The 25,683-nt window shown below is 47.4% G+C and overlaps 1 protein-coding gene across 1 annotated transcript in view; it reads right to left on the bottom strand.

The window, feature by feature from the left end:
- Positions 1–25,683, bottom strand: part of ARHGEF3 (Rho guanine nucleotide exchange factor 3) — a 316,269-nt gene that overhangs the window by 261,210 nt on the left and 29,376 nt on the right. Inside the window, exon 2 of the mRNA XM_044253328.1 lies at positions 20,065–20,157. Within this exon, the coding sequence (XP_044109263.1) occupies positions 20,065–20,126 (62 nt within the window). The 5' untranslated portion in view covers positions 20,127–20,157. The remainder of the gene's footprint in view (positions 1–20,064; positions 20,158–25,683) is intronic.

Below are 25,683 nucleotides of genomic sequence, written 5' to 3'. Positions count from 1 at the left end.
TAACGTGAGCGCAAATCACTGAGAGGCCGGGCTATGTCCACACCTGCCGGCGAGCTCCCAGCTGTCGGTGTCAAGGACCAGTGTGAAGTCCACGTGGAACAGCCACACGGACGAGACAGACTTCTCTTGTTTTTAAACAAACCATCAAAGAGGCACACGGCTTTCCACAAAGAAACCCCACACCTTAGGCCAGGAGATGAGGAACTCATTAGGCAGGGCTGCCTCCTACCACGTCCATTGTCAGCAGACACCGTCCGGGCCCTCCGAGAACAGCTCCCAGGAGCCCACATGCTGACAGGCGGCTTCCGGGACGATCAGATTTCTATCAGCAACGACACATGGCATTTCTTGCTGGCTCCCCTTCAGGACCCCACTCCACCCCAGGAGGCAGCTCACAGCTTCTCCTACTTCCTCAACAATCACGCCTTTAAGAAAACGGCAATGTATCGGGGGCACCCACAACATGACCAACACCATCACAAATTCAGGGTGCTGCCCGCCCAGCACGGCCCCCTAGGCACGGTCACAATTCCTCGTGCTCCCCTGCTGTCAAGGACGTGCCCATAAATCCATCTCTGTCCCAGCCAATGAAACCACATCTTCCCCAGCCCACGAATACCACGAGAACCTCCCTTCCAACACTCAGAGAACAACCCACCCCAGCTGAGTGTTCCCTCAGCTTCACGGCACCCCCTGCTTAGGATGGCTGAAGTACAAAACCACTGCCCCCCATCCTGGTGATTCCCTTTACAGAAAGTCGGAAGTCAGGATAGTGGTCCGCTCCTCCCCCAGCTGCCACCGAGGGGGCCACAGGCAACAATGCTGGGCACTGCTCATGCTGTGCTTCCTGATCTGAACGCAAAGGTGTGTTCTGTGGGGGGTAAAAGCCAGAGAGCTATGTGGTTACGTGCAGCCTCTTCTGCTTGGGTATTATTTGTCTGCAAAAAGTTAATAAATAAACTGTGGATTCACATGAATTCTGTTTGTTCTGGAACTTTAGAGATTGGAGGTGGGGGTTCAATCACACCATACTTCAGCCACATAAATCACAGACTTTCCTTCTCAACAGCCTGAAAAACCAGTTGTACCCGCTGCTGAGAACCATAGATCACACCGATTTCAGAAACCCAACAGCCCTGAAGGAAAGGCGGCCACCAAAGGGCTGCGGTGGCACATGCCTCCTGCTGAGCCTGAGCTAGAACCAATTTTGTTTGTTCCAAGATCAGGCTTGGAAAGTGACCCTGTGGTCTTCCAGAGGAAAATGGGCAGCCAGCCTACAGCCAGGCCTGCAGAAACTCCGATTTTTAAAGCAGCCTGGAGGGTCCTAGGGGATGGATGCCTTGACTGTAGCACACATTGTTTTTGAAAAGAGAGGCCAGGCCTGCAGCACCCACCCCCACCCCTCCACATTTACCTCCTTGCTAAGCCTTTTCCTAGCTGGCCAGGGACGGGTGTGTTCCAGGAACGTAGCTGCTCATGAGTCACCCTCCCGGGGCCTGACAGCTGCTCCTGGATCCTGATCAATTTCCTCCAAAAGACTGGCTTTCGTGTTCGGGGTTCAGGCTGCACTGACTTGCAAAAATAGAACTCTTCTTTTTAACAAGCAGACTGAGCAGCACATGAGTACATAAGTCTCTGACCATGCATAACCCTCTCCCCCATCCCTCACCCCCACCCCCATCCCATGCGCCACCCCCCCCCACCCCGTGCATCACCACCCCCAACCCCTGAAGAACAGGAGCCCCTTGGTCAGTCATTTGGCCACACCAACCATCTAACAGATGCAAATTTCTCATCACCTTATCCCAGCAGGGCTGCTCTGCTGAGCAGCTGGGATTTGATGCCACAGTCCAGAGGCAGCACGGGTCTTTTTTAGCCAAAGGACAAGGCTGACTTTGGCCTGACATCATGGTGATTATCCTAGCCTGCTTAGTGCTAAGACCTCCAAAATATTTTAAACGGTATAGATTCTTGGGCAGAAAATTCTGCTGAACCACGCTGGATGTACTTGCCTAGAACAGCTCGAACTTCGGCAAAATTAAATCCATGCACTGTTCAGGATGATGAGTCTGAGGAGGCAGCTCTGCCAAGAACAGCCTTTTCTGGGTATGTGCAGACGTCTTGGAGTCGACCGAGAATGGAGACCATGTTCAGGCTCCCTGGGGCCCCTTCCTCCTGCTGCCACTCTGTGAGCTCCACAGCAGAGCTGGGATGACCCCCGCCACCTGTAGTAAAACGCCATCCAAGAGCCCTCATGGAGGCCAAACACACTATCCTAGTAATGCTGGGAGGTGGGGGAGGGGAAAGCCTGGGATTGGAGCCCCAGAGACCTGAATTCAAATCCAGCTCTGGGATCATGAATAAGTCACGTCTCTCCTGACCTCAGTTTCCTCATCGGCAAATTCCACAGGCACAAGCAGAGCATGTCTTAAGTCCCTTGCAAGCTGGTGGCTTTTCAATTCCAGCCCTGAGAAGTAATTTAAATGTTTTTTGTGGGGTGTTTTTTTTTTTTTTTTTGGCCGATTGGTTGCAAAACTTTCAAACTCTGAAGTGCTTTCAGGAGAAATCTGAAGATTTTACGTTACGATCCTGACTCCTGGAGTCTCTCGGGAAATCAGCAGATCTGGTCACAGTGGGCTTGCATTCCCAAAAGGAGGCAGGGAACACACGGCCCATGCCGCCCTGGGGATCCTGTGAACACTTCAGTTTGGGACTCCTGACCCTAAGTCTGGCTTATTTTCTTTCCCTTTAACATATTGCTTAACTTTCTCACTTTTCATTTCGGCTGGAAGACTCATGAATAAATTCTGAAGTCAAAATATTCCACAGATCATCTGTTCCGTGGAAATCCACAACACCGGGGGCCTGCGCCCCAGTCCGCCAGCAAGTCTCTTAATTGAGCGTCCAGGGACCCAGAGCTGTTTTAAAAGTCCTCCCCCCACCCTTTGACCTTTGTGGGCTGTCTCGTCCAACCCCCTACACCTCATCCGGGTCCCTCAGCCCCCGAGCCAGGGACACGTGTTTGGGAGCTGGGACCAGGAGGTCAGAGGTGGGTGGGTTTCTGAGGAGGTCAGAACCACAACTGCATTCTGTCATCCTTCTGGACAGGCCAGCATGTGCAGGGCTGCCTGTGGGCCTGCCAAGTCTCTGGAGCAGTTCAAACAACAAGCGAGCCACGTTGCAGCAAGAAGCAAGGAGGAGCATGTGTGAAGAGGCTCGGGCAACTCAGCTGTGTCTGCAGGACGAAGCAAGGCAGGTAGCGGGGGAAGAATTCGGGACCCATCTCTTCACAGGAAACACCTCAGCCAAGAGGAGCAGGAACGGGAGCTCTGTTCCCAAACCAGTCACATCTCACTGGTAATAATAACAGTGTAATGACAGGGACAGGGACAATAGCAGCAGCATGACCACTAACACATGAGCCCTTCCTCTGTGCCAGGTGCTGGTGGTATTATCACACTGCTTTAGAGGAGAGGAAACCGAGGCCCGCGGAGGCCACAGGCTTGAATAAGATCACCAGGCAGCAAGTGGCAGCTCATGAACCAGATCCCAGGCAGCTGCCTCCTGAGCCCAGCCTCTCCCACACGGCTCCCTGCTGCTTGTCCGGTAGGCGAGCCTTGTAGCGAAGGGCCTTCCTTGCTCCTTGGGATTCAGGGACACCTGCCCTTTCTGTACTGTGTCACATTAAAAATCACAGGGGAGGGGTGCCTGGGTGGCTCAGTGTGTTAAGCCTCTGCCTTCAGCTCAGGTCATGATCTCAGGGTCCTGGGATTGAGCCCCGCATCGGGCTCTCTGCTCAGCAGGGAGCCTGCTTCCCCCTCTTTCTCTGCCTGCTTCTCTGCCTACCTGTGATCTCTATCTCTGTCGAATAAATAAATAAAATCTTTAAGGAAAAAAAAAGAAAAAATCACAGGGGAATTTATTTGCATGTGCCCTCCTTGCTCCATGGTAACTATGTCCACTGACCTCTAAATACACAGGTCATTGCAGAGGGCTATACACAAAAACCACACATGCTATTCTTCACGCAGAGTTTGGAGGATTTTTAAGATTAATTTTGGCCATTTGCCACCTGTACCTTACTCACCAGTGTTAGGCGTGCAAACTACCCCCCCGCATCTCTGGCCCCATTCACTGTAAACAGGTTGCTCCCTTGAGCCCTGGCTCCCAAGAGCCCCAACCACGTGAGGAAGAAAGGATCCCAGCATTCGTGAAAAGGCCTGACTAGTGGGAAGGGCTCTGGTGAAAAACAGACATGGGCTGTTTTACAAAATGTACTTTACCCCAAGAAAGAGATGTCTGGGCCCTCCCTCTCTGTCTCTAGTTCTTAATTTTACCCCCGTTGTATTAAACTTAGAAAGAACAGATGAGCAACAGCCACGTTTGAGGGAGGAAATGAGCAAACGAGGAGGGTCCTAAGAGGTGACACAGGATCTGCAGGAAGGTGACCAAAAGGAAACTTCACAGCAGGATTTGGCCCCAGGGACAAGGTTTCTCTCCCCAGTCCTGGTGACGGGGTGGATCACTACGTGAGAGCACCATCAGGAACCTGCAAATTGCTGACATGGGAAGTCGACAAGGAACGGTGAAGCTGGGATCCGCGTGCCCTATTTCATAAAATAGGGAAGGGTTCAGCCTAATGAGGAAACACAGGCACAGCTGAACAAAAAAAGTTCTAGGCATCAGGAGGTTAAAGTTAAGCCACCTGGAACTTACATGGACATGCTGGTTCCGAGCACAAGCTCTCAGACAAGAATCTCACTCTTTTCACGCTCTAAGAGGGAACCCTCTGAAGAGTCCCTATCTGGATGTGCTGAGGACAGCAGTTCCCGCTGGAGGCTGAGGGGCTCCCAACCCCTGCCCCTCGCCGGCAAGCTGTGCCTCCTCCCTTGCCCCTAGGTGACCTCGGCAATGTGTGGAGAGCCTTTTGGTTGTCATGAGTTGGGGGAAGGTGTGTTACTGGCATCTGGCAGGTACGGGCTGGAGATGCTGTGCCCTACGACGTACAGACCACCTGTCCTGTCCAGAATGGCCGTGGTGTGCAGCCTGAGAAACCCAGATATGCACGGAAGCAAAGGTGGCGGGTGAAAGTTTGACTTCAAAAAGAAAGGTGTCCCACCACGATCATGAATTTACCTGTTGTGTGACCTTGGACTTTGGTCCCCTCACCTGCATGAGGGGATGATCAGTCCCAAATCCTGAGTGAACTCTGCTGGGGCTTAAGGAGACCTGGTTTTGGCAAGTGCTTGGTCACAGGTTTTACTCCATCTTCATCCCCTGCAAGGCTTGCCGACTCTCTGACTTGCACTGAGGCTAAAGGAGATGGGATGGAGAGAGAAGCCGTGGAGTCTGGTTGTGGGGAGGATCGATGTCTCCAACGTCTCCAGACTGCCCCTGGGTCCTACACAGACCCACTGAGGATGTGACTCCCAGGAACTCGGGCCATGGGAACTCGATGGGCCTGGAACCTCACTGCTCCTAGCAACCTATGCCAGGTAGGTGGGGTTGATGATGTGTTGGGGTCTACAGGGGAGGGCATCAGCTCCATGACCTGCCTCAAAACCCAGGAACTGCTCCCATTCCTACAACAAGACAACCACAACAGGAATAAGAATAACGTCCAAAATCTACTCAACACTTAACCTGTGTCTGGCCAAGAATTAGGCCCTCTTTGTGGGTGATCTTATTTAATCCTCACAACCATGTGGGAAGTGGCTAAGATGAATATCTCCATTTTACAGGAACTAAAGTGATTTGTCCAAGGCCTCCCAGCTCAGATATAACTGGCCTTCACACCCAGAGCTCAGATGCCACAGTCCACAACCTTGTGTAAAACAGCACTGTCCTCCAAAAGTGTACCACTTCCATCACCAACTGGACCGCCATATTCTAGAAGAAAACCAGAAACCAAACTGATGACCATAATTTCAATTAAAATAATTAGTGTGTATGTACATGCATACCAATGCTAGAAGGAAATTTCCTGCAATAATCACTGATTAACAGCATTTACTGAAGAGTGGTAGAATTATACGTGATTATTTTATTGCTTCTTTATATTTTTCTAAACTTCTCAAAGTTTTTACAATGAACACAAATAGTTAATAATAAAACATCTTTTTAAATTAAATTTATAAAATTTGCTTTTTTAACTTCTTACTTTTTAGCAAAAAATCCACCAAACAGCCTTAAATTATTGTCTAGACCAGAAGTTGACAAACTATGGTCTGCCTGTTTATGTAAATAAAGTTTTATTGAAACACAGCCACACCCATTCATTCACATAAATGACTGTGCCTGCTTTTTGCTACACCACTAGAGCCAAACAGCAGTGAGTAGACAATGGGAACACTAAATCCCCTTTCTAATCTGGCCAAAGATGGACCTCTTATTTTCCCACTTCAATTTCTCCTCACAATGTGTCTCTGCTTGTTTTGTTATAGCCCAAACTGGACATAGCAGGAAGCTAATGAGGCTAAAGCCCCTCCTTAGAAAGGTATCCATATGGTCTTGCGCTTTTACAAAATTTGTAAAAGGATATTTTTGAATTATTTTTCTTGAGGAAGCCCTCCCCCAGATTATGTTTCAGGTTCCTCAAACTTGGATCCACCCCTACCTAAAGCCCCAGGCACTTCATTGCCCTTATTCCATTTTTTTTTCCTAAATATTTTATTTATTTTTATTTATTTGAGGCATACAGAGAGAGAGCACAGAGGGGGAATGGGAGGGAGAAGCAGGCCGATGTGGGGCTCAAGACCAAGACCCTGAGGTCATGACCTGAGCCCAAGGCAGAGGCTTAATTGAACCACCCAGATGCCCCACCCTTATTCTATTTTTAAGACCACAACCTGTTTGGTGGTGAGAAAGGTCTGGTCCTACCAATCCCCAAGCAGCTTTGGGCATGATGAGCTCTTTGGATTTCCAATCCCCCGATGGCCAGCTCCCACAGATCGAAGCAGCTACCCTTCAATATACAGCTCCAGAGACCACAGGGAAGGGACCCCACCCACCCACCCAGGCTAGTCCTCAGGACCCACCAGGAAGCTCAGAGAAAACCATCCAAACAGAGGAGCCCTGATGGCACCCACAACCATGACAGGAAAGGAGTAACACAGCAGCTCACACATACTGTCTCTCAGCCATCCGTTACCTGCACTGAAACCCCACTAGTCAATGCAACTTATGTATTTCCTGATACAGAGCCGTCACATTTTCAAAAGAAAAGAGGCAGGTGGATGTTACAAAACTGCCTTCTAAAAAGTCAAGTGGGTCACAAGAACCAAAAAAGGATCAAATCACATAACATGTGCACAAATACCTTATTGTTTAGTTTAAAAAAAATTCTTCCAATTCAAACCATTCTGGTGGGGCACTTACATCAGTCCAGAGCCCACAGAGCCCAGTTGTCCAATCAGATGCCCATCCACGCCTTCACGGTCAGTGGAGAGTGTCCTTCACTCTCTAGCTCCTGGTCTATTCTTATCTCGTCTCTCTCCAGTGTGGGGAGGGGGCTTTGTGGGGTGCAGCTGGCGGTTTTGATAAGCAGGTGTCATGAGTATGAAAATGACCTTGCTCATCAGCTGGTGGGAACCCAGAAGACAAGGGAGTCACTGTATCCCTGTCGACCAGGTCCCAGCCCCCAAAACAAGGCACAGTGAGGCCCGGGGATTGGGGGAGGGAAGCTCGCTCTCTCTCTCTCTCTCTCACACACACACACACACACACACACCCCAGACTGGGGGGGGGGGGTGTCACCAGGCAAAAGGAACCCTGCATAATTTCACCATTTCACCCAGGAGAGGAAAAGATTCCGCTGAACAGGAAAATTAAAATCTAACAGTGAGGATGTGTTGAGGTGTTTCCCAAACAGCAGAGATAGACAAAGATAAACAAAGGACACTGATCTCTCAGAAAATCAAAGGGAAAGTCTGCATTCTCTGCAGAGCTGGCAAATGCAATTAGGAGAGAGTCGGCGGATGTGGAAGGAGAGGGATGGATACTCACCCAGCTGATTCCAGCATCCAGTCAGCCAGGGCCGTGTCAATGGCTGTTACTGTACCAGCCACTGGAAGGGGGCCAACACGCAGGACATGCTCTGGTGGCGGGGGGAGAGAATGTCCCCTAACCCAGTTTCCAATTAAATGTGGGTTAACTGGCACTGCTCCTTGCAGCTCAAGGGGCCGATTCAGAGCTGAAAGGAGCGTTTTTCAAAATTAAAAAAAGAGCTGAGCCCGCCAAGCCAGCACCTTTTATTTTCTCCCCTCCTTTCAGTTGCTCAGCCTGACCCATGGCTAGCTGAGTTGACTTGTGGGTCCTCAGAGAAAGGAGCCCTCCCCATCACCATCAGCTCCAGACCCAGCCACCCTCCCGACACATGTGGGGCTGAACTCCATTCTGCATCTTCCCAGGAATGGTCACTGCTGCCCAAGGATGAGTCACCCGTGAAAGCCACACATTGTCCCCGACAGACAAAAACGCGCAACCCAGGAGAGTGGTCCATTCACTCTTCTCCAAGCGCTGACCTCTTCCTGTAACTTCTAGAGGCTCCTGCCGCCCAGGCAGTTACTCTTCTCTTCGGTCAGTGACACAAACATGAGGAGAGAGCTTTCGGTGACATTCTAGCACAAAGAGATTGCAGCTCAACTTCCAGCACGGTGTTTACAGGCCAAAGAGAAGTATAGATCAAATTGTTGGCAGTAATACTAAGTCACATTTATTGCACATCGACGAAGGTACTGGGCTAAGGCAGTATGCTTTACCCATGATCTCATTCAGTCCTCAGAGCGACCCTATAAGGTAGGCCCTATTATTAGCCTCACTTTACATTCAAGGAAACTATAGCCTGGAGAGGTTAAGTCATTTACCCAAGGTTACACCATGCAACAGTCGGGATTTGAATCAAGGCAGTCCATCTCCAGAGTCTGGTTCTTGAGTATCACATTATCATTATTACTAAATCAATTTAGAACAGCAAAATTAAAGGCATGTTAGAGTGTTCATACTTGGGGGGAGGTTATGATCTTGTCAGCCTACTTTTACATCACGTCTGCCTTACCTCTCACCAAGAGATGCTATAAACGGACTTTTCAAATATAAAAATCACATGTGTCAACAATGGGCTGAGCACACGACACCTGTTAAGATCACTCTATGAGGTTGGTATTAATATGATCCCATCTACAGATAAAGATACTGAGGTTCAGGAAGACTAATAGCCTTGCCCAAGATCATAAAACAGAGCAGGGATTTGAACCCAAGAATGTCAGTTACCAGCCCTTACATTCTTTCTATTATATACAGCACCTTTCACAGAGTTTCAAGATTTTCCGGTGGGGGGAGGGGGGATCAAGGGTATCATAAAATGAGAGTCAGACCAAATTGGGTGGCTGGCTTATAGCCACAGATCATCTGTTTGGCCTTGAACCTGCATCAGCCCATGACCTTCGGCAGACCCTACCTCTCTTGCGGCCTCAGTTTCCTCATCTGTGAGGGAGGAGAAAGGGAGCAAGGGGGCCTTCCAATACTACGACTGGACAGTGCATTCGCAGCCCCCTAGAGCACAGACAGCTCAGCGTTTATACTCTGTAGATGGTAACTTCCCTCCTCTCTCCTCACACAAGTCTTTAGGAACAGGTTCCTATCTGTCCCTGACTCGGGTCGGTACACCCAGTAGAGAGTTCTTAGGGACTGCCTGAGGCCAGGCTCTACTGGGGCAAAGCTGGGAGGCTGGGAAGAAGCTAGTAGAGGGTTTGAACAAGTACTTCACCTTGATCTGAAGACTAAAAACATATGTAGAAAATCACTGAATTTTCCCTGAATTTGACACACACCATATATAAAATAAAGCTTAAAACACAAAAAAATATGTGAAGACATGACAAATCGGACAAGGCAAGATTTTGCCAAACTAAAACTTGGTTACTGTACAAGCTCCACATAAAATATTTAACATCCCATCAAAGACACCCCTTTAAAAGTGTCTACTTTCTAAGTTTATTTTGGAAAGGGGACAATAGAGAATCACCAAGATGAATGATTACATTGGGTGAGTGCGTCAGCAGTAAGGGTGACCCAGGGTCACCCTTCATTTAACAACCAAATCTCAAAGTGCCTAGCTGACACCTTAACTCCCTACTCCTGTTTCTATGTGTAGTTCAGTGGAACAAGTAAGGCCTAGAATTTCAGATAGAGACTTAGAATCTGGCTCTGACACTGACCTGCTGGGCCCTAGGATTAGATCACAGCCCCTTGCCGTCTCCCCTCCAACCTATGATAAAGGACAGCAAAGACCACAAAAGAAGGGGGATCACTGGTCCCAATGACATGGACATCAGGTATTTCTGCCACTGTGCTTCTGATTGCCCGTCTGTGGGTAACAGTACTTGGCCTTCCTACCCATTCCCCTCTCGGTCCAAAGATTCAGATAAGGCTGATCTTATCCCCGACCCTCAAGGTCCAGAAGACAGCATGTGTTCCAAGCAGAACAAATATGAATCTACTTGGGAAGTCTTGTTGGAACAAGTGGGAATGATAAACTCTCAGCCTACAGCTGTGGGAGAATGTCAGAGTGTTAGAAGCTCCAGAGCTGGAGCTTCTGGGAGGTATCATGTAAAGGAAGTCTTCCTGGGAATGAGGCCAATACAGAAGAAAGAGGAGCTAAGAGAAGGAAAGAGTGAGAGCAAAACCTACTAATGCTGAGTCTCTGGATCCAGCTATGCCTGAAGCTACCCCCTCTTGGGCTGTCCATTTATATGAACCATATATGCCCTTAATCCACGTTGAATCCAGGCTAATCTGTGTTTCTGTCACTTGGAACAACAACAACAAATCCTGACTAATGGAACCATCACACAGAATTGTAAGAACTCCGAGCTACAAGGGGCACTGGAAGCCATCCAACCAGAGTGCTTTGCATATATCAGCATTCAGTAGCAATATGCTGGCCTAACAAATTAATGGTTTGTTCATCACTCCAGTTCTGACTTCTCAAACTGAAGTTAAACTATGCTGTTGACATTATTCTAAACCACAGGATAAATCAACTGCATCTTCACGGAGCAGCAATTCAAATGACAGTAAGTAGCTTGAAAAGGTTTTTCCTTAAAAGAAATACAGAGTTCAACCAAATGTAGCTCATGACAGGAAGGCAAGGATGGGTCAATATTAGGGAAATCTATCTATATAATTTATGTCATTAACAGGATCAAGAGGAAAAACACATGTCTCCTTAGATGCCAATATTGTTAAATTTCAACATATATTCCTTTTTTTTTTAATCTCTTAACAAAATAGGAATAGAGAGCAACTTCCTTAAGAGATATATAACTTAAACTAAGAGCAGGGATTCCTACTGGTGTCAGAGGAAGGTAAAAATGACCCAATGACTTGTTTAACATTACTCAGGAAGCATTTGCCAATCTTTTAGACCAATAAACAAACAAAGTATTACCAGCTGGGAAGGGAAAAAAAGCAAAATTCCATTAGCTTGCAGATGATGTGATTATGTTATGTGCCCAGAAAAAATTCTCCCCACAAAAAAAATAAATAAATAAAATAAGCTCTAAAAAACTATTAGAACCAGTAGGACAATTGTACAATATCCATCAACATTAATAAAAGAAATTATTCATCAATAGCTTTCCTAGATACAAACAAAACAAAAATAAGAAAACATGAGTGATTTTTTCTAAAATACATTCCTTCTTGCACTGTTTTTTCTGATCCCTGTTTAGTTCCCTGCCCTTACAAAACCTAAAACGAATTACAAAACCCTGCAGGGCAGGGACCCTGTTAGAGGTGATCTGGCTCCCGCCTATGCTGATCCCTGTAGATCCCCCAGCTCAGCACAGTGCCTGGCACACAGCGAGCCTCCACCAGTTCCCATCCTTGAGGAAGACGCTGGCTTCTAAGTAGGACTGAACGCGGGTGGGACCAAAGCCACATTCAACTCTTGTGCCAGCCACAGTCCTAGGGAAAGTCTTCACCTGAGTTCCCATGCTTTCCTCCCACCTAGAGAGCAAACACCTCAAGACTCTCTCCATCTACACCCCAGCAGAACACCCCAGTGCTTTGTAACTGCATCTTGATTATTCTGTGGGCTGGGTGAGCACTTCAACCATTGGGGTACCACACCACCACCCCCAGCCTCCCCAGGTCTCCAAACCTGATTCTCTACCTTTGGAGTTGAAAAGGTTGATTTACCTCCAGGAAAAGTGCCAGGCTCTTGCCTCTCCCAGGAGGGAGATTGCCACACCTGCTCCCCACTAGCAAGGGTTCAGCATCAGGACCGAGGCTGCCTTTCACCCAAGACCCGTCCTTCCACAGACTGGGGTCTGTAAAAGTTCCATGAATCGGTACTGGAATTCCCAGTACCACCTCACGATGTTGTGCCTATTCAAATGCCCTCCAGTCTGAGTGGTTTTAAACATTTCCTAGTGGGCACTGTGTGCCAGACCTCACTAGACCTTTCCATAAGCCCTTCTTGCCCTATGTCTCCTATTCTCTAGCTACGTCTTATACTCACATCTCCTTCTACACTGTGAGCATGACCCACATCCAACTGTACCCCTGGGTACAGACTGTACAGCCTGACAGTATGTGGAGCACGTGAACAGTACTCGGGTAATTGTTGGCTGGTTTTTTTTTAAAGAGATCAGCATACATTAGGGTTGCTCACCGGAAAGTAGAAGGCATGCGTTCTGACGGCTCTTCCTTGGGTCTGTGGTTGGTGGGACAATGATTTAGGGACTGAGAGTGGACTCGGGCCAGGTGCCTGGTGCTGAGTAACTGAACTGGGCATTGCTTACTGAACCTTCCTGTCGACTTGGGGACCTAACTGCCACTGTTATCTGCCTTTCATGGATGGCAAACTGGGACTTGGAAAATGTCGACACTGAGCCAGGATCATCACCGCCTCCCCTAACACCCTCCTGACAGTTCCCCTTGTCACTGGAGCCGCCCTATAAGAAGGAGGCCACCAGGAGTTGGGACAGGCTGATGGGCTCCCACGAGCAGAAGGCCCACTCTCCGTGCCTCAGTGGACTGTCCTGGCTAAAATCTCAGTCCCACTCCTAGGGCAGACACAGCAGCGCCCCCCAACCCCACACCATTCTGTAGGGGGCCTCTGGGCTCCTGTCTGCAGAGAGAAGATAAGCGAGGGTCCCAATCATGTGAGAAGCAGATGGGGTGGTGAAAAGGCTTTCTCCCCTCAGCCAGTCAAAGACAGGTTTAAGTCTGAGCCCTATAATGACCTGTGACATTAGGGCAGGTGCTTAAAACTCTGTTTCCTCATCTGTAAAAGAGACACAAACAGTGGGTCTTCTGCTCAGTCTCTGTGATGTCTGGAGACAACATATATAAAAAGCCCTTGAGAAAGGAATCAGCAGATACTGTTATAACTTGGAAGAAGTTATAATGTTACAACTTATAATGTTATAAGGTACTGTTACAACTTGCCCTGTAGCTGATTAGACAGACCCACCAGAGAACTGAAGGGCTTTTTCAGTGTCTTCATGGCTGTTCTCCCAAGACCTGTCCTAACCAATGCCTTTGGCCAGTACAAGGACAGATATGGCCTTTGGGGAAAAAACAAAAACAAAAACAAAACAAAGCAGCACTTGAGGTTCAGAAGCCTGAGTCTGTGTCTTGGCTTTTTGATTCCTTCGTAAGAGGACGACAGTGTAACCCTTTGTTTCTCAGAACCTCAGTTCCTCACCTGTCCAAGAACATCATCTCCCTTAAGAGTCTTCATGTGTCTCAAAAAAGATCATGTGTACTGATTAAATGACTTTAACAATAACCTAGTAAGCTGTCTATGGGGTTATGCCAATGAATGCAATAAGGAGCCTGTTCTGTTTTCACATTTATTCAACCCAGGTTTACTGACTACTTGATCCCAGGCACTGCCCTGAGGAATCAATGAGAAGATCCCATGTGCCTCCACGATGGGCTTATAGTTGTTTTAAACAATATATGGGAAATTGTAGGTTTGAAAGGAAGCTCACCCATCAACCAACACCCTTCTTTGAAGCCATTGAGGAATCTGAACAAGAAGTAAAGAAACACACCCAAGGTCAAACAGCCAGGAAGAGAGCAGTGTTTGCATGGGAGAGTTTCTGCCTGAATAAGAACCTTTATGAAGATACCACTTTTTCTCCACGGATTCACCAGCAGGCTTCTATAATGGGTTGGAAGACTTGTTCCACCTCTTGCCTACTATATTATTTAAAAGTTCCTAATGAAAACAAAATAATTATGGAACATTGAAAAAAATAAAATTAAATTAAAAAATTTTTAAAAAGAAAACAAACAAAAAACAAACCAAAAACTGCTAAACAATTCAAATCCAACAATTGTGTTTTTGGTTATTTTGCCTTTCTATCCTAGGCACATCACTAAAGCTCTAGGAGGAAGCCTCAATGGCCCAGCATGTCCCCAGTGCAGTCTATGCAAGAGCAAATGTGGGGAGCTGCACACTCTACCCTCTCCTGAGAGGTCCCTCCATGCACACTGACCTTTTACAGGCTATTTTGAGTCTGAGAAAGGCCAAATATAAGTGAGCTTAAGTCAGCAAAACCCAAACAAGTTTGGCGACAGGCCCCATTTTCCCCTGCAAAGCCTGCTGGTGTTTGGAAGAAACTATATTCTAATGAGCAGATTGTAGGAAATACTGCAGTGATCTCTAAGAAGACAGTATGGAGAGTGACCTTACCCAAGGCCACAGGGCTGGTGAGTCCAAGATTAAGGCTAGAGCCTCAGGTCAGAAGAGGCTGCCCTCTCCCCTTTGCTGGGTTTCCAGCTTCTCAAGGTCAGCAGCTGAATTTTGGGAGGGTGGAGGAAGTGGAACGGGGCCCCACACAGCCCTGTGGGCAGTGAACAAGGAGCTCATAAAAATCAGTGACCAAAACAGCTCCAGCCTGAGGACAAGACGGAAGCTGATAAGGAGATCATAAGAATGACTAACAGCACGCAGCAAACTGAACCCGTCTACAGGTGAGGGCTCTCAAGCAGGCTGCAAATCAGATACCCCTGAACACGAAACAGAGGACAAACCTGTCTTTGGGATACAGCCCTTCATGTCGCCGTCTACAAATGACTGTTTTCTGGCCAGTTCGGTCAACCAAAGCCGCTCACAGGCTGAGTGCCTACTGTGTGCTGAGCCCTGAGCCAGATGTGGGTGCTCCTGCACCAGGCAAGGCCAGCCTTCCAGGAGAGGGAAGTCGAGCAGAGCTGGCACAGAGGAGGTGCTCAAGGCACACTGAAATACGTGAGCGAGCCTGAGAAGATCTTTATTTTCATAAAGAGACTTGCATTTGTGCAGGCTGAGAGTGAAACATCTTTATAATTCCTAATTTGAGCATTTTCCCAAAATGCTTATGGCTGCTGAGCAGTGAAGGGATACTGACTGACCGACCCACCCACTGAATGAATGAATGGATGACTGACTGACTGACTGACTGAATGAATGAATGAATGAATCAACGAACACACAAACTTAAACCTTTCCATCTCTCCAGCATGGGCTCAGTCCCTTCACAGGAGGGATTTACAAGTAGAGCAAGGCCTTCTCCCTTCAAAATTTTCCTCTTCAGACATCAGAAATTTCACATGCCTAATTCCACTGGGGCACAGCTGAGAAACAGAGGCCCAGGGAAGCAATATCCATCCACAGTCACTGGTGGCCGCAGAAAACTGAACTCCTCAGGGGCTTCAGCTCCTAGAAATCCTGCATTCTCGTGAGTCAGCTCCTAGAGCTGAAAGGGGTGAGTCACCACTGCTCAGGCAATAAAGGCTGTAGGGAGAGGTCTCCTCAATAAAATCACGAGGTTTAAAGACAAAATGCCCACAAACCACTGGAGCCAAACCGGGGTCTCCAGGGAGCCGCTCTCCTCGGGAAAGTGCAGTTAGCCCTCGGAGAGCTGAAGGTCCCTCTCCCTGGCCAGCTTTGTGATATCACCATACCTGAGGGACCCATTGTCAATACTCTGCCTCCTACACTCAGTCCAGAAACACTAGTGAGCACCTACTGTGTGCCACACCCTGGGTTAAATGACAGTGAGCAAAGCAGTATGATCTGGCCCCATGGAATTCAGTGAGGCAGACACTAAAATATAAACACATACAATGAGAACTTGTGTCAACTGATTGCTATTTCTATTTTTTAAAATATTTTATTTATTTATTTATTTGACACAGAGAGATCCCAAGTAGGCAGAGCAGCACACAGAAAGACAGGGGTGGGGAGCAGGCTCCCTGCTGAGCAGAAAGCCAGATGTGGGTCTCGATCCCACGACCCAGAGATCATGACCTGAGCCGAAGGCAGAGGCTTAACCCACTGAGCCACCCAGGTGCCCGATTACCACTTCTAAAACACAAGTCAGGAGCGCCTGGGTGGCTCAGTCGGTTGGGCATCTGCCTTTGGCCAGGTCATAGTCTCAGGGTCCTGGGATGGAGCCCCTGTCAGCCTCCCTGCTCCACGGAGAGTCTGCTTCTCCCTCTGCCTCTGCCCCTACCCCCTCTCCTGTTCACTCGCTCTCTCTCAAATAAATAAATAAATCTTTTTAAAAATAAAAATAAAACACAAGTCTGGCCCTATCAGCCTCCTGATAAAAAATCTTCTGAGGTTCCTCACCCTATGTAAGAATAAAAATAAACAGACAACCATGAAAATAGCCACCTTTATTGGGTGTTTACTATATGCCACGTACTTTATCGTGATTAACTCAGGACATGCCCCAACAACCCACTGCAGCAGAGCCTATTATTATCACCACTGACCAACCAAGAATAGTTTTCCACTTAACTGCAGCTCATAGCGTGTGCCTCCTGCCCTTACACCCGACTCTGGATCCTGTAAGAACTCACCTTACCCATCTTTCTGTGTCTGCTGCACAGGAAGTATTCAGTAAATGGCCACTGGATGAATAATTAATTGATGGATCAATGGGCAAGTTTCCTTCGAGGCATTATTGGCTAACGAGCTCAGTTTCAACACTAGAAGTCACTGTGATGTACAAAGAGCCAGAGTCAGATCCGAGACCTGAGCCTGAGGCTTGTCTCTGTGCGAACTCAGACAAACACATCATCACCCTAGGCCAGACTGCTTAAAACTACTGATGAAGAAACAAGATACTATAATAATGAGCCTAAGATCATCTGGGTCTACACGTGGATGTCTCTGAAACATCATGGGAGGGGGCTTTAGGAAGACCTCTGGAACTGTACACTGCCTGCTTTTAGAATGAGATCTAAACTTGCAATTTTAGAGTAGGGTGACTGATTGGGCCTATGGGTGCAAGTGACACACATCCTTCCACAGCTCAGTGGTTGCATAAAGCAGATTTACTCCAATGACAAATATGCCCAACCTGGTGTTTAAAAAAAAAAAGAAAAGAAAGAAAGAAAAGAAAAGGAAAAAAATAAACAAGCCTTACTCAATCGTGTGACTCTTGAACTTGGGCTTATTGGTTTCAAGGCCCATGCTGAGAGTAGAGATTACTTAAATAAATAAATAAACCTAAAAAAAGAAGGAAGGAGGGGCACCTGGGTGGCTCAGTGGGTTAAGCCTCTGCCTTCTGCTCAGGTCATGATCTCAGGTCCTGGGATCGAGTCCCGCATCGGGCTCTCTGCTCAGCAGGGAGGCTGCTCCGCCCTCTCCTCCCCTCCCCCGCACCCCCCTGCCTGCCTCTGCCTACTTGCAATCTCTCCCTCTGTCAAATCAATAAATAAAATCTTTTTTAAAAAAGAAGAAGAAGAAGGAAGGAACGAAAGAAAGGGGGAAAAGAACCCAAATTGGACTAATTTACTCTCCCACAACAGCCAACCAAGACTTCATTACAGTTTCAACCTATCCCAGGAAGGTGACCTTATTAGAAGTCAACCTGAAATTTTCTCATCAGCACTAGAGAGATCACACGCAAGATTAAAACCCTCCCATTCCCTCCCCAACCCAAAAAAGGTGTCTTGACCTGAAACAATCTTTACTTTTGCTAATAACTTTCTTGCCCACCCTCCTTCCTATAAAAACCTTCCTATTCTGTACACCTCCTCACAGCTCCTTTCTACTTGCCCAGGTCATGAATCATTTAATAAAAGCCAGTCTGATCTTCAAGTTTACTTGGTTGAATTTTGTTTTCTAACACTAGAAAACCCCTTTCCAGGGAAGCATTTTGGACAAACTTGGGTGAGGCTGCCACCCCAACCAGACCCCAGAACAGAGAAGCTGATGACACGCAGGAGCCTGTGTTCACATGACGGCTGTGAACAAACCCAAACCCGAACTCTCAGCTCCCACCTCTCCTCTGGGGAAGGCCATGGATGCAGATTAACAACCAAGTGTGGCTAAGGCAACCGCAAACACCAGCGCGATGGCCCCACAGCTCCATCCTTAAGGAGAACTCAATATGGGTATGTTTGTCACTGCAAGGGAGGGCAATGGTAGGAGCTGTTCTGTCCTAATGTTGCCTAATGGCCATAATAAGGGTAAGAACACAACTCCCTACCCTATAGCGCCATGTGAGAATTAAATGAGATACATCAGCCCAGCGATCCACACAGAGCCTGACACCCAGCATCTTCTCGGAGGATTGCCAATGGTGATGATGGCGGCAACAGTCGGTGGATAGAACCACCTGAAGTAGGAAAATCCAGCCAAAGGCTCTTCAAAACCAGGAGTCTAGAGAGAAGCAGGTAATCCTGTGACATAATCTCCTGGAGAAGCATGCTACTTTCAGAAGAGAAGACAAAGCACCCATTCCCAGAGCAGACCAGGACCGCCCAGATGTCCTGGGCCTTGGGAGAGGTCACTAGGTCCCTCTGAGGACAGAGGTTCACCCTCTGCCATTGGGAGATGAAACCAGGTAACAGGGACCTGAGGAGATGAACTTCCCCAGAGTGAAGAGAAGGAGGAGGACATGACAACCATGGAGAGATACCATTGTTCACCCAATGGACTGGCAAAAATGAAAGAGCATGAAGAGCTGGGGTCCAGCAGGAGGGCAGGCAAACAGGAGATCTGGCACCCTGTTGACAAGCTATCCTTAGAGAATGACTTGGCAATATATAGTAAGATCTTAAATGTATACACAGGACGGTGCAACAACTCCATTCCTCAGTAACTTCCTAAGAGAACTATCTGCCCATGTGTGCAGGAGGCACATACCCGACAGTGTAAGGGCAAACAATGGGACCCACCTACCCACCACCCACAAGAACAAGGCTCAATAAACAGTGGGATTCTTATGCCACACATATGCTATTTATTTCGTAGCAGATAAAAGGAAGACTCTCATGTACTGTCTTGAAAACATTTTAAGACAGATTATTGAATTTTTTTAAAAGGTTACAAAATAGACCAATAAGCATAGTATGACTGCCTGTATCAAAAGAACAGAAGGGTGGGGGGGAGAAAAGGAAAGAAAGAATGGCTTTTTTTCTCAGTATGTAAGCACCTAAAAAAAGTTCTGGAAGGAAATATACAAAAGTAGGTCACAGAAGTTACTTCTGGGAAAGGCAGGTGTGGAGTGGGGAGGCTGGGAATGAAATTCGGGAAGGGTGTGTCACCTATTTTTAACTAGGAAAAAATATATCTATGCATCTCTTGGGCATTAAAATTAAATTAAATGAATACATTTGTTTTTAAGAAGAAAAAGAGGAGGTGGAAGAAAGAGAAAGAGGTAGAGGCCACCAAAGCTAAGGGACAGTCTTTGCCTTCTTTCAGGGACTGGCCACCCACACATGTAGACATAATCAACTGAGAAATTGTCCACAGTTTCTAGGAATGAGTGCCCACAGCTTTTAGAATCAAATATTTAATTCTATACCACATTAGTCCTATTTATACCAACTCTCCCTTCTAAGTCATAGAAAAAAATCTCTCATACTTAACAAAGGTATCCTCCTCTGGTGTCAAAAATTGGAGATAGGGAAAGGGGACAAAAGAAGTCCTACTATTTCCAATGCTCGATGGCTTCCACTGACATACACAGACATAGATGAAGTCCTACATTGTATTTAACTGATGCATGTGAGAATTTCAAAATTTTTAATTTTTAAAGATATTTTTACCTTTCCTTGTTTCCTTCCATTCCTCTAAAGACACACTGATTCATTACTGTGGAAATGTCCATAGACACAGCATGGCTAGGCCAGGTCTTCTTTCTGAAAGCAAAAACAACAAATATGTATAACCTGGGCATATTTATGTTATAAACACACAAAAAGTTGCATTAAATACATACAAGGGGAATATACCAAGGGTGGTCCAATGTCCACTGAAATCCATTCTCCCTTTCTGCCATAGTTATTTGAGTTTTATCAGGGACTACATCTCCCTGGTGTCCTTGCAGGTAAGTTCCCAGTGGAATGAGAGAGGAAAGGTGCCACTTACCCATCTACGTATTAAAGACTTGGCACACAATTTACCCACCCTTCTCACTGACTCCCACTGGCTAGAACTCAGCTTGGACTGTGCAGACGATGACCTGCATTTATAAACAATAGCACAACAAGACAGAAAGCACCTGGGCCTGTGATTACCACCTTGGAACTACTACCTTAGAGAGAAATTGCTTTATTCTTTAAGTCAATGTTTTATCTGATCCTATTTTTAAGACTAGTTAACTCTCATCACAGTTGGCACGATCCTTAAATATTCCCTTTGGGGCCCTTTTAAGGATGAGTTTGGTTATTTGGAGCTTCTGATGTCCTCTGTCTATGGAGACAAGTAAAGCCAAACTATTTTCAATCACAACTTGGGTAAAACCACACGTAAGTTACGTAGTACTCAGCCAGTGTTAGATGGATGAAGATGTTAATGAGTATGTAATACCTTCCAGCGGGGAGACCATCAAGAGCAGGACACCTGGCAGAAATAGGGACACTGGAACCCACAGGCATGAGCTGTGAGCTTTGCTTCACAAAATGACTACGTGGAGTGGTAAAATATCCCAATGAATATGACATCCACAGGTAGGGACTTGAGTCTATGTGCTTGGAAGCAACAGAAGCTAGGAGAGACACGGGGATAAGACAGAGAACTAGAGGGATGCCTGGGTGGCTCAGGTGGTTAAGCAGCTGCCTTCAGCTCAGGTCATGATCCCAGCGTCCTGGGATCGAATCCCACATTGGGCTCCTTGCTCGGGCGGGGAGCCTGCTTCTCCCTCTGCCTCTGCCTGCCACTCTGCCTGTGCTTGTTCTCTCTCTGACAAATAAATTTTAAAAAAAAAAAAGTAGTTATTTAAAAAAAAAAGAGAGAGAACTAGAGAGAGAACGTTTCAATGGGCAGAGGGCTCTGCCGGCTCGTTCTTCGGCCCGGTGACCATCTTCCCCGGGTGAGTCTGAGATGGGAGGTGGAGCTTCCCTCCTCAGCCTCACGTACTGCATTCCTCCCCACGTGGGGTGGGGTTAGCAGGAGAGCAGATTCTCTTTCCACAGCATGGTCTCAAACCCAAACCAGCTGCTTCATCTGGTGTCAACCAAAGAAACAGCCGTCAGTTTCAACACTGGAAGACCGGCTGTGCAGACCATATTGAGAGAGGGAGTATTGGCCTTCAACCTGGTGCCTCCTAGGCTAAAGGGGTTTCGGGGTAGGTAATTCGGACACCTGTGATCCTCCATGATCTCCCATGCTGCTGCATCAGGCTGCTGAGCCTCAGATCTGCTTGGCCCAATCTCCCGCCCAACCTCCTCCGTCGGCCCCACCATGAGTCTGGCCTTTTTCCGGATCAAAGCACTATAGTGGGGCACCTGGCTGGCTCAGTCGGTAGAGCGTACAACTCTTGATGTCAGGGTTGTAAGTTCAAGCCTCATTTGGGTTCAGAGATCACTTTAAAAAATAAAATATTTTTTTGAAAAAAAGTCTCCATGAGGATAAACTCTCAAATCCAAGTGAGCAGGACCGGATATCTTGGACTCCAGCATCCCAAGGCACTGGAAAGAGTAGGTATTGGGGAGAATCCCCAGCCACAGTCTCCAATGCTGCTCTTTTATTTAACTTGCAAAAAGCACATCATGAGATATTTTTAGCATCTGGATCCCTGTCTGGGACCACTGCTCTGGCTTCCATCAGAGCTAACTTCATCAGCTAAGGCATGTGCATTACAGAGGGGCCCAGAAGAAGGCAAGAGGGAAGATGTGGACCTGGAATGAGGAAAGACGGAAGGGTAGTGAGATGTGGGCTCGGAGTCTCGGAGGGCCACCATCCCCACTATGAAGGGAGAGGGGAGAAAGCAAGCAGCCCACACCAGAGTCACTTCTGCAGCCCACTTCAGCTCAGCCTGGAGGCCACATCTGCTCAGTGTACAAGCCCTTCCACAGTACAGTAACCGCTGCAAGGGGGTTCGACACCTATGGCCCCAAACTCCGCCAACTCTCCTCAAAGCCCCATTTCTCAAGCAGCTGTGAGGGATCAGACCCTGCCCTCAAAGGAGCCCCAGCTGGTTCGGGTCAGGGTTTCAGGATTTCCCTCCCCGTGCTAGAGAACGTACTCCATAGACAACCACCAATAAACCATCACCTTTCTGCCTGTGGCAAGGGGCAAGGATTGAGGGCACCCAACTCTTACACTCCAGCCTTGAGGGGTGCCCAAGGCCAGGCACTGTTGTGAATTTTTTCATTCATTTCTCACATCAGCCCAGGATGCAGATACCGCCTCACTTTACAAATCAGGAAACTGGGCACAAAGAAGATCTGGCCATATGCCATACAGACAACAAAACGGTAAAGTCGAGATCTGAACCGAGCATTTTATCTGGGAATCCGTGCCCCTAATCACTACATTATAGTAAATAATGTAATTATTTACTATAGTGAATAGTAAAGCTCAGTAAAGCTCAGTGATGGCTGAAGGAATAAACAAACAAATGATGAATGAATAGCTTCAAAAACAGTTTCAGGAATGGGGGGCGGGGCTCTGGGGGACAGTGTCTCTATTAAGCCCTAGGAGGGTGAACCATGAGCCTGACCCTGGATGCCAACCAATGGGTGATATTCTCAGACCCACCCCAAGACAGTCAGTCCCTGAACACTCTGAAGCCAGGGTTGCCAACTTCCATAAAAGGAATTTATTATCCCAATGCCGTTGTCCCAAATAACCACAGCTACCTGTGTGCAGGCAGTAAACTCTGGGCTCGCACCCAGAGGCTTCTCATCCACCCACGGCCCCACGGGGAAGGCAGGACCATGCCCATTTTACAGACGTCAAAACCAGAGCTCCGAAGGGTGCGAGCAACCTAAAGTCACAGCGCTTGCTGGAGGGCAGTTTTCAAACACTGAGCAGCCAGCCGAACAGCGCAAGCTTTCTGCTGAGGCCCGATATCCGCCACTCCACCTTGCTCAATCACAGAGTCGCAAAGATCAGTGGCGTTCTAACTCTGAAGCTGAGAAGTTCTGTATGCATCTAACGTGACTCAGGAGTTCCCATCCCAGTCACTTCCAAGGAAGAGGAATTCCACTTCACCCCAGCTCAACTCTGGGCACCACCTCTTCCTCATTCCTCTCCTCGGCTGGCTGGATCAACGCGGACCAGCATTTGCTGAGCACCAACTTCTTGTAAGGCACAACCCTGTCCCTTGGACACCAAGCCCTGTTAATTCTGCACTGAAAAATCTCTCTTCTCAGGAAGCACCGAGTGTTGGCGAGGATATACAGCAACTCCAACTCTCACCCCTGCTGTTGGTGGGAGCACAGGTGGGTCTAACCACCCTTGAGAATGGCGGGCATACTTGCACTTGCTCCTAGGACCATCGGTGCACCAGGAGACATTTTCGAGAATGTTCTCAGTAGTACTATGAGTAAGAGTTTTCTATTAGTTTCCTATTGCTGTTGGAACAAATCACCACAGACTTAGTGGCATAAAACACAAATTTATCCTCTTCTAGTTCCGGAGGTCAGAAATGAATCTAAAATGGATCAGCAGGGCTGCATTCTTTCTGGAAACTCTAGAAGACAACGCATTCCCTTGGCGTTCCCACCTCCTGGAAACCACCTGCGTTCCTCATCTCCTGGCCCCTTCCTCCATTTCAGAGCCAACAATGTAGCATCTTCAAATCTCTTCTCTCGCCTCTGCTTCCACTTCCATGTCTCATTCTTTGAACTGGACCCTCCCTCTTCCCTCTTATAAGGATCCTTGTTACAATGGCCCCATCCAGATAATTCAGGATCATCTCTCCATGTCATGATCCTTAACATGGCAGAGAGCCGTAGTAAATGTTCGTTAATCTATCAAGCTAGAGTTATGATCTGTGCCCTTTTCTGCAGGTATGTTATGCTTTAATAAGAAGCTTTAGGAATTTTGTAACAACTAACTGTATCTGTTTAAAGTGCCCCCCCACCACTCCACTCAAGTTCTCAGTAATCCTCTCAACAGATAAGGATGCCGAAAGTTTGTTCTCTATAAATCACCACAGCCATGCTAAATCCCCCAACTTTGCATCCTACAATTCCAGGACAATAGTTATAAAAATACAATAAATATATTTAAAACAAAAGAGGAGGAAGAGAAGCAGTAGCTTCTCTGCCTCTCTCATTCCATTTCCACTCCACAGGCATGTGTCACTTCACCTCTGGATGAAGCAGATCCCAGCTGGCCCCCTCGTCACCCCCTACCCTGGCAATCACTGCCCACTGGACTGGTCCGGAATATTTCCCTGACACCTGCCGCCTGGTCCTTCTCCCTCCTTTCACTCATCTGACATGTCCACAGGGAGCCCCACATCCTCCCAGGAGCTCCCCCCAGCTCCTGGAGGACATGCAATACAAACCACAGAATTTGGACTTCCTTGCTACTGTTACATACTAACTTTTGGTCGTATCAAGTACAGAAATCTAAGCTCCCTCCAAAGACTGCAAACGGGAGAACAGAAATCGGATCTTGTACATTCAATTCTTCCTGATGTGAACTACTTATACTAATGAAGAACTACTACTAACATTAAACTCTTTTGTGGAGCCCGTTTCATGTCATGTTCAGCGCTCCTCATGCATTATTTCATTTCCTCTTCTCCCAGCCACTGAAGTGGATGCTATCATGATCCCTCTTTTGAATAGGAAGAAACTGAGGCACAAAATGGCTAAAGAACATGCTGAGGGTCCCAAAGCTCATCAAAGGAAGGATGGGATTGGAACCCATCCAATCTGATTCCAGAGCCCACTCTGCTTCCTTATGCCCCACCCAAAGCCAGAGTTAGGTGTATTATTGGTGACATGCTTGATCACAAAAAATACACACACATATATTTTTAATATGTTATAAAACCCCTCACCAGTACACAAATAACAAATCAAGACTCTTCACCAAAAAAGATCTTTTCAGCGGCAGATCTCAAAGGAGGACACGCCCTCTGGAGGGATTTGCCAAAGCTCTGCATATTCCTTGCTCTGCATCATGCTTGGCATCCAGGGGGCTTTATAAACATTTATCAGTAAAAAAAAAAAAAAAAAACCAGCCAGAATTTGTCCTCTAGCCTTTTATCAGAATAGGGAGAGGGATCTTTTTTTTTTTTTTTTTTTTTTTTTTTGCCTACCAATCTCAGAGTCAAAGCCAACGCCAGAGTTGAAAGCTATTGGACAACTCAGTCTGTGACCACAAAGTCCCAAGCCACCTGCCCCAGATGACCTCATCTCCTCGATGGCCAAGCATTGTAACCTAGAGACCTTGGCTAGTACCAAGGCCACCACCCCGGAGGG

The sequence above is a fragment of the Neovison vison genome, chromosome 6 (genome assembly GCF_020171115.1).
Source record: "Neovison vison isolate M4711 chromosome 6, ASM_NN_V1, whole genome shotgun sequence".
In the NCBI taxonomy this organism is placed as follows: domain Eukaryota; kingdom Metazoa; phylum Chordata; class Mammalia; order Carnivora; family Mustelidae; genus Neogale; species Neogale vison.
This window is presented reverse-complemented; position numbering and strand designations above follow the sequence as displayed.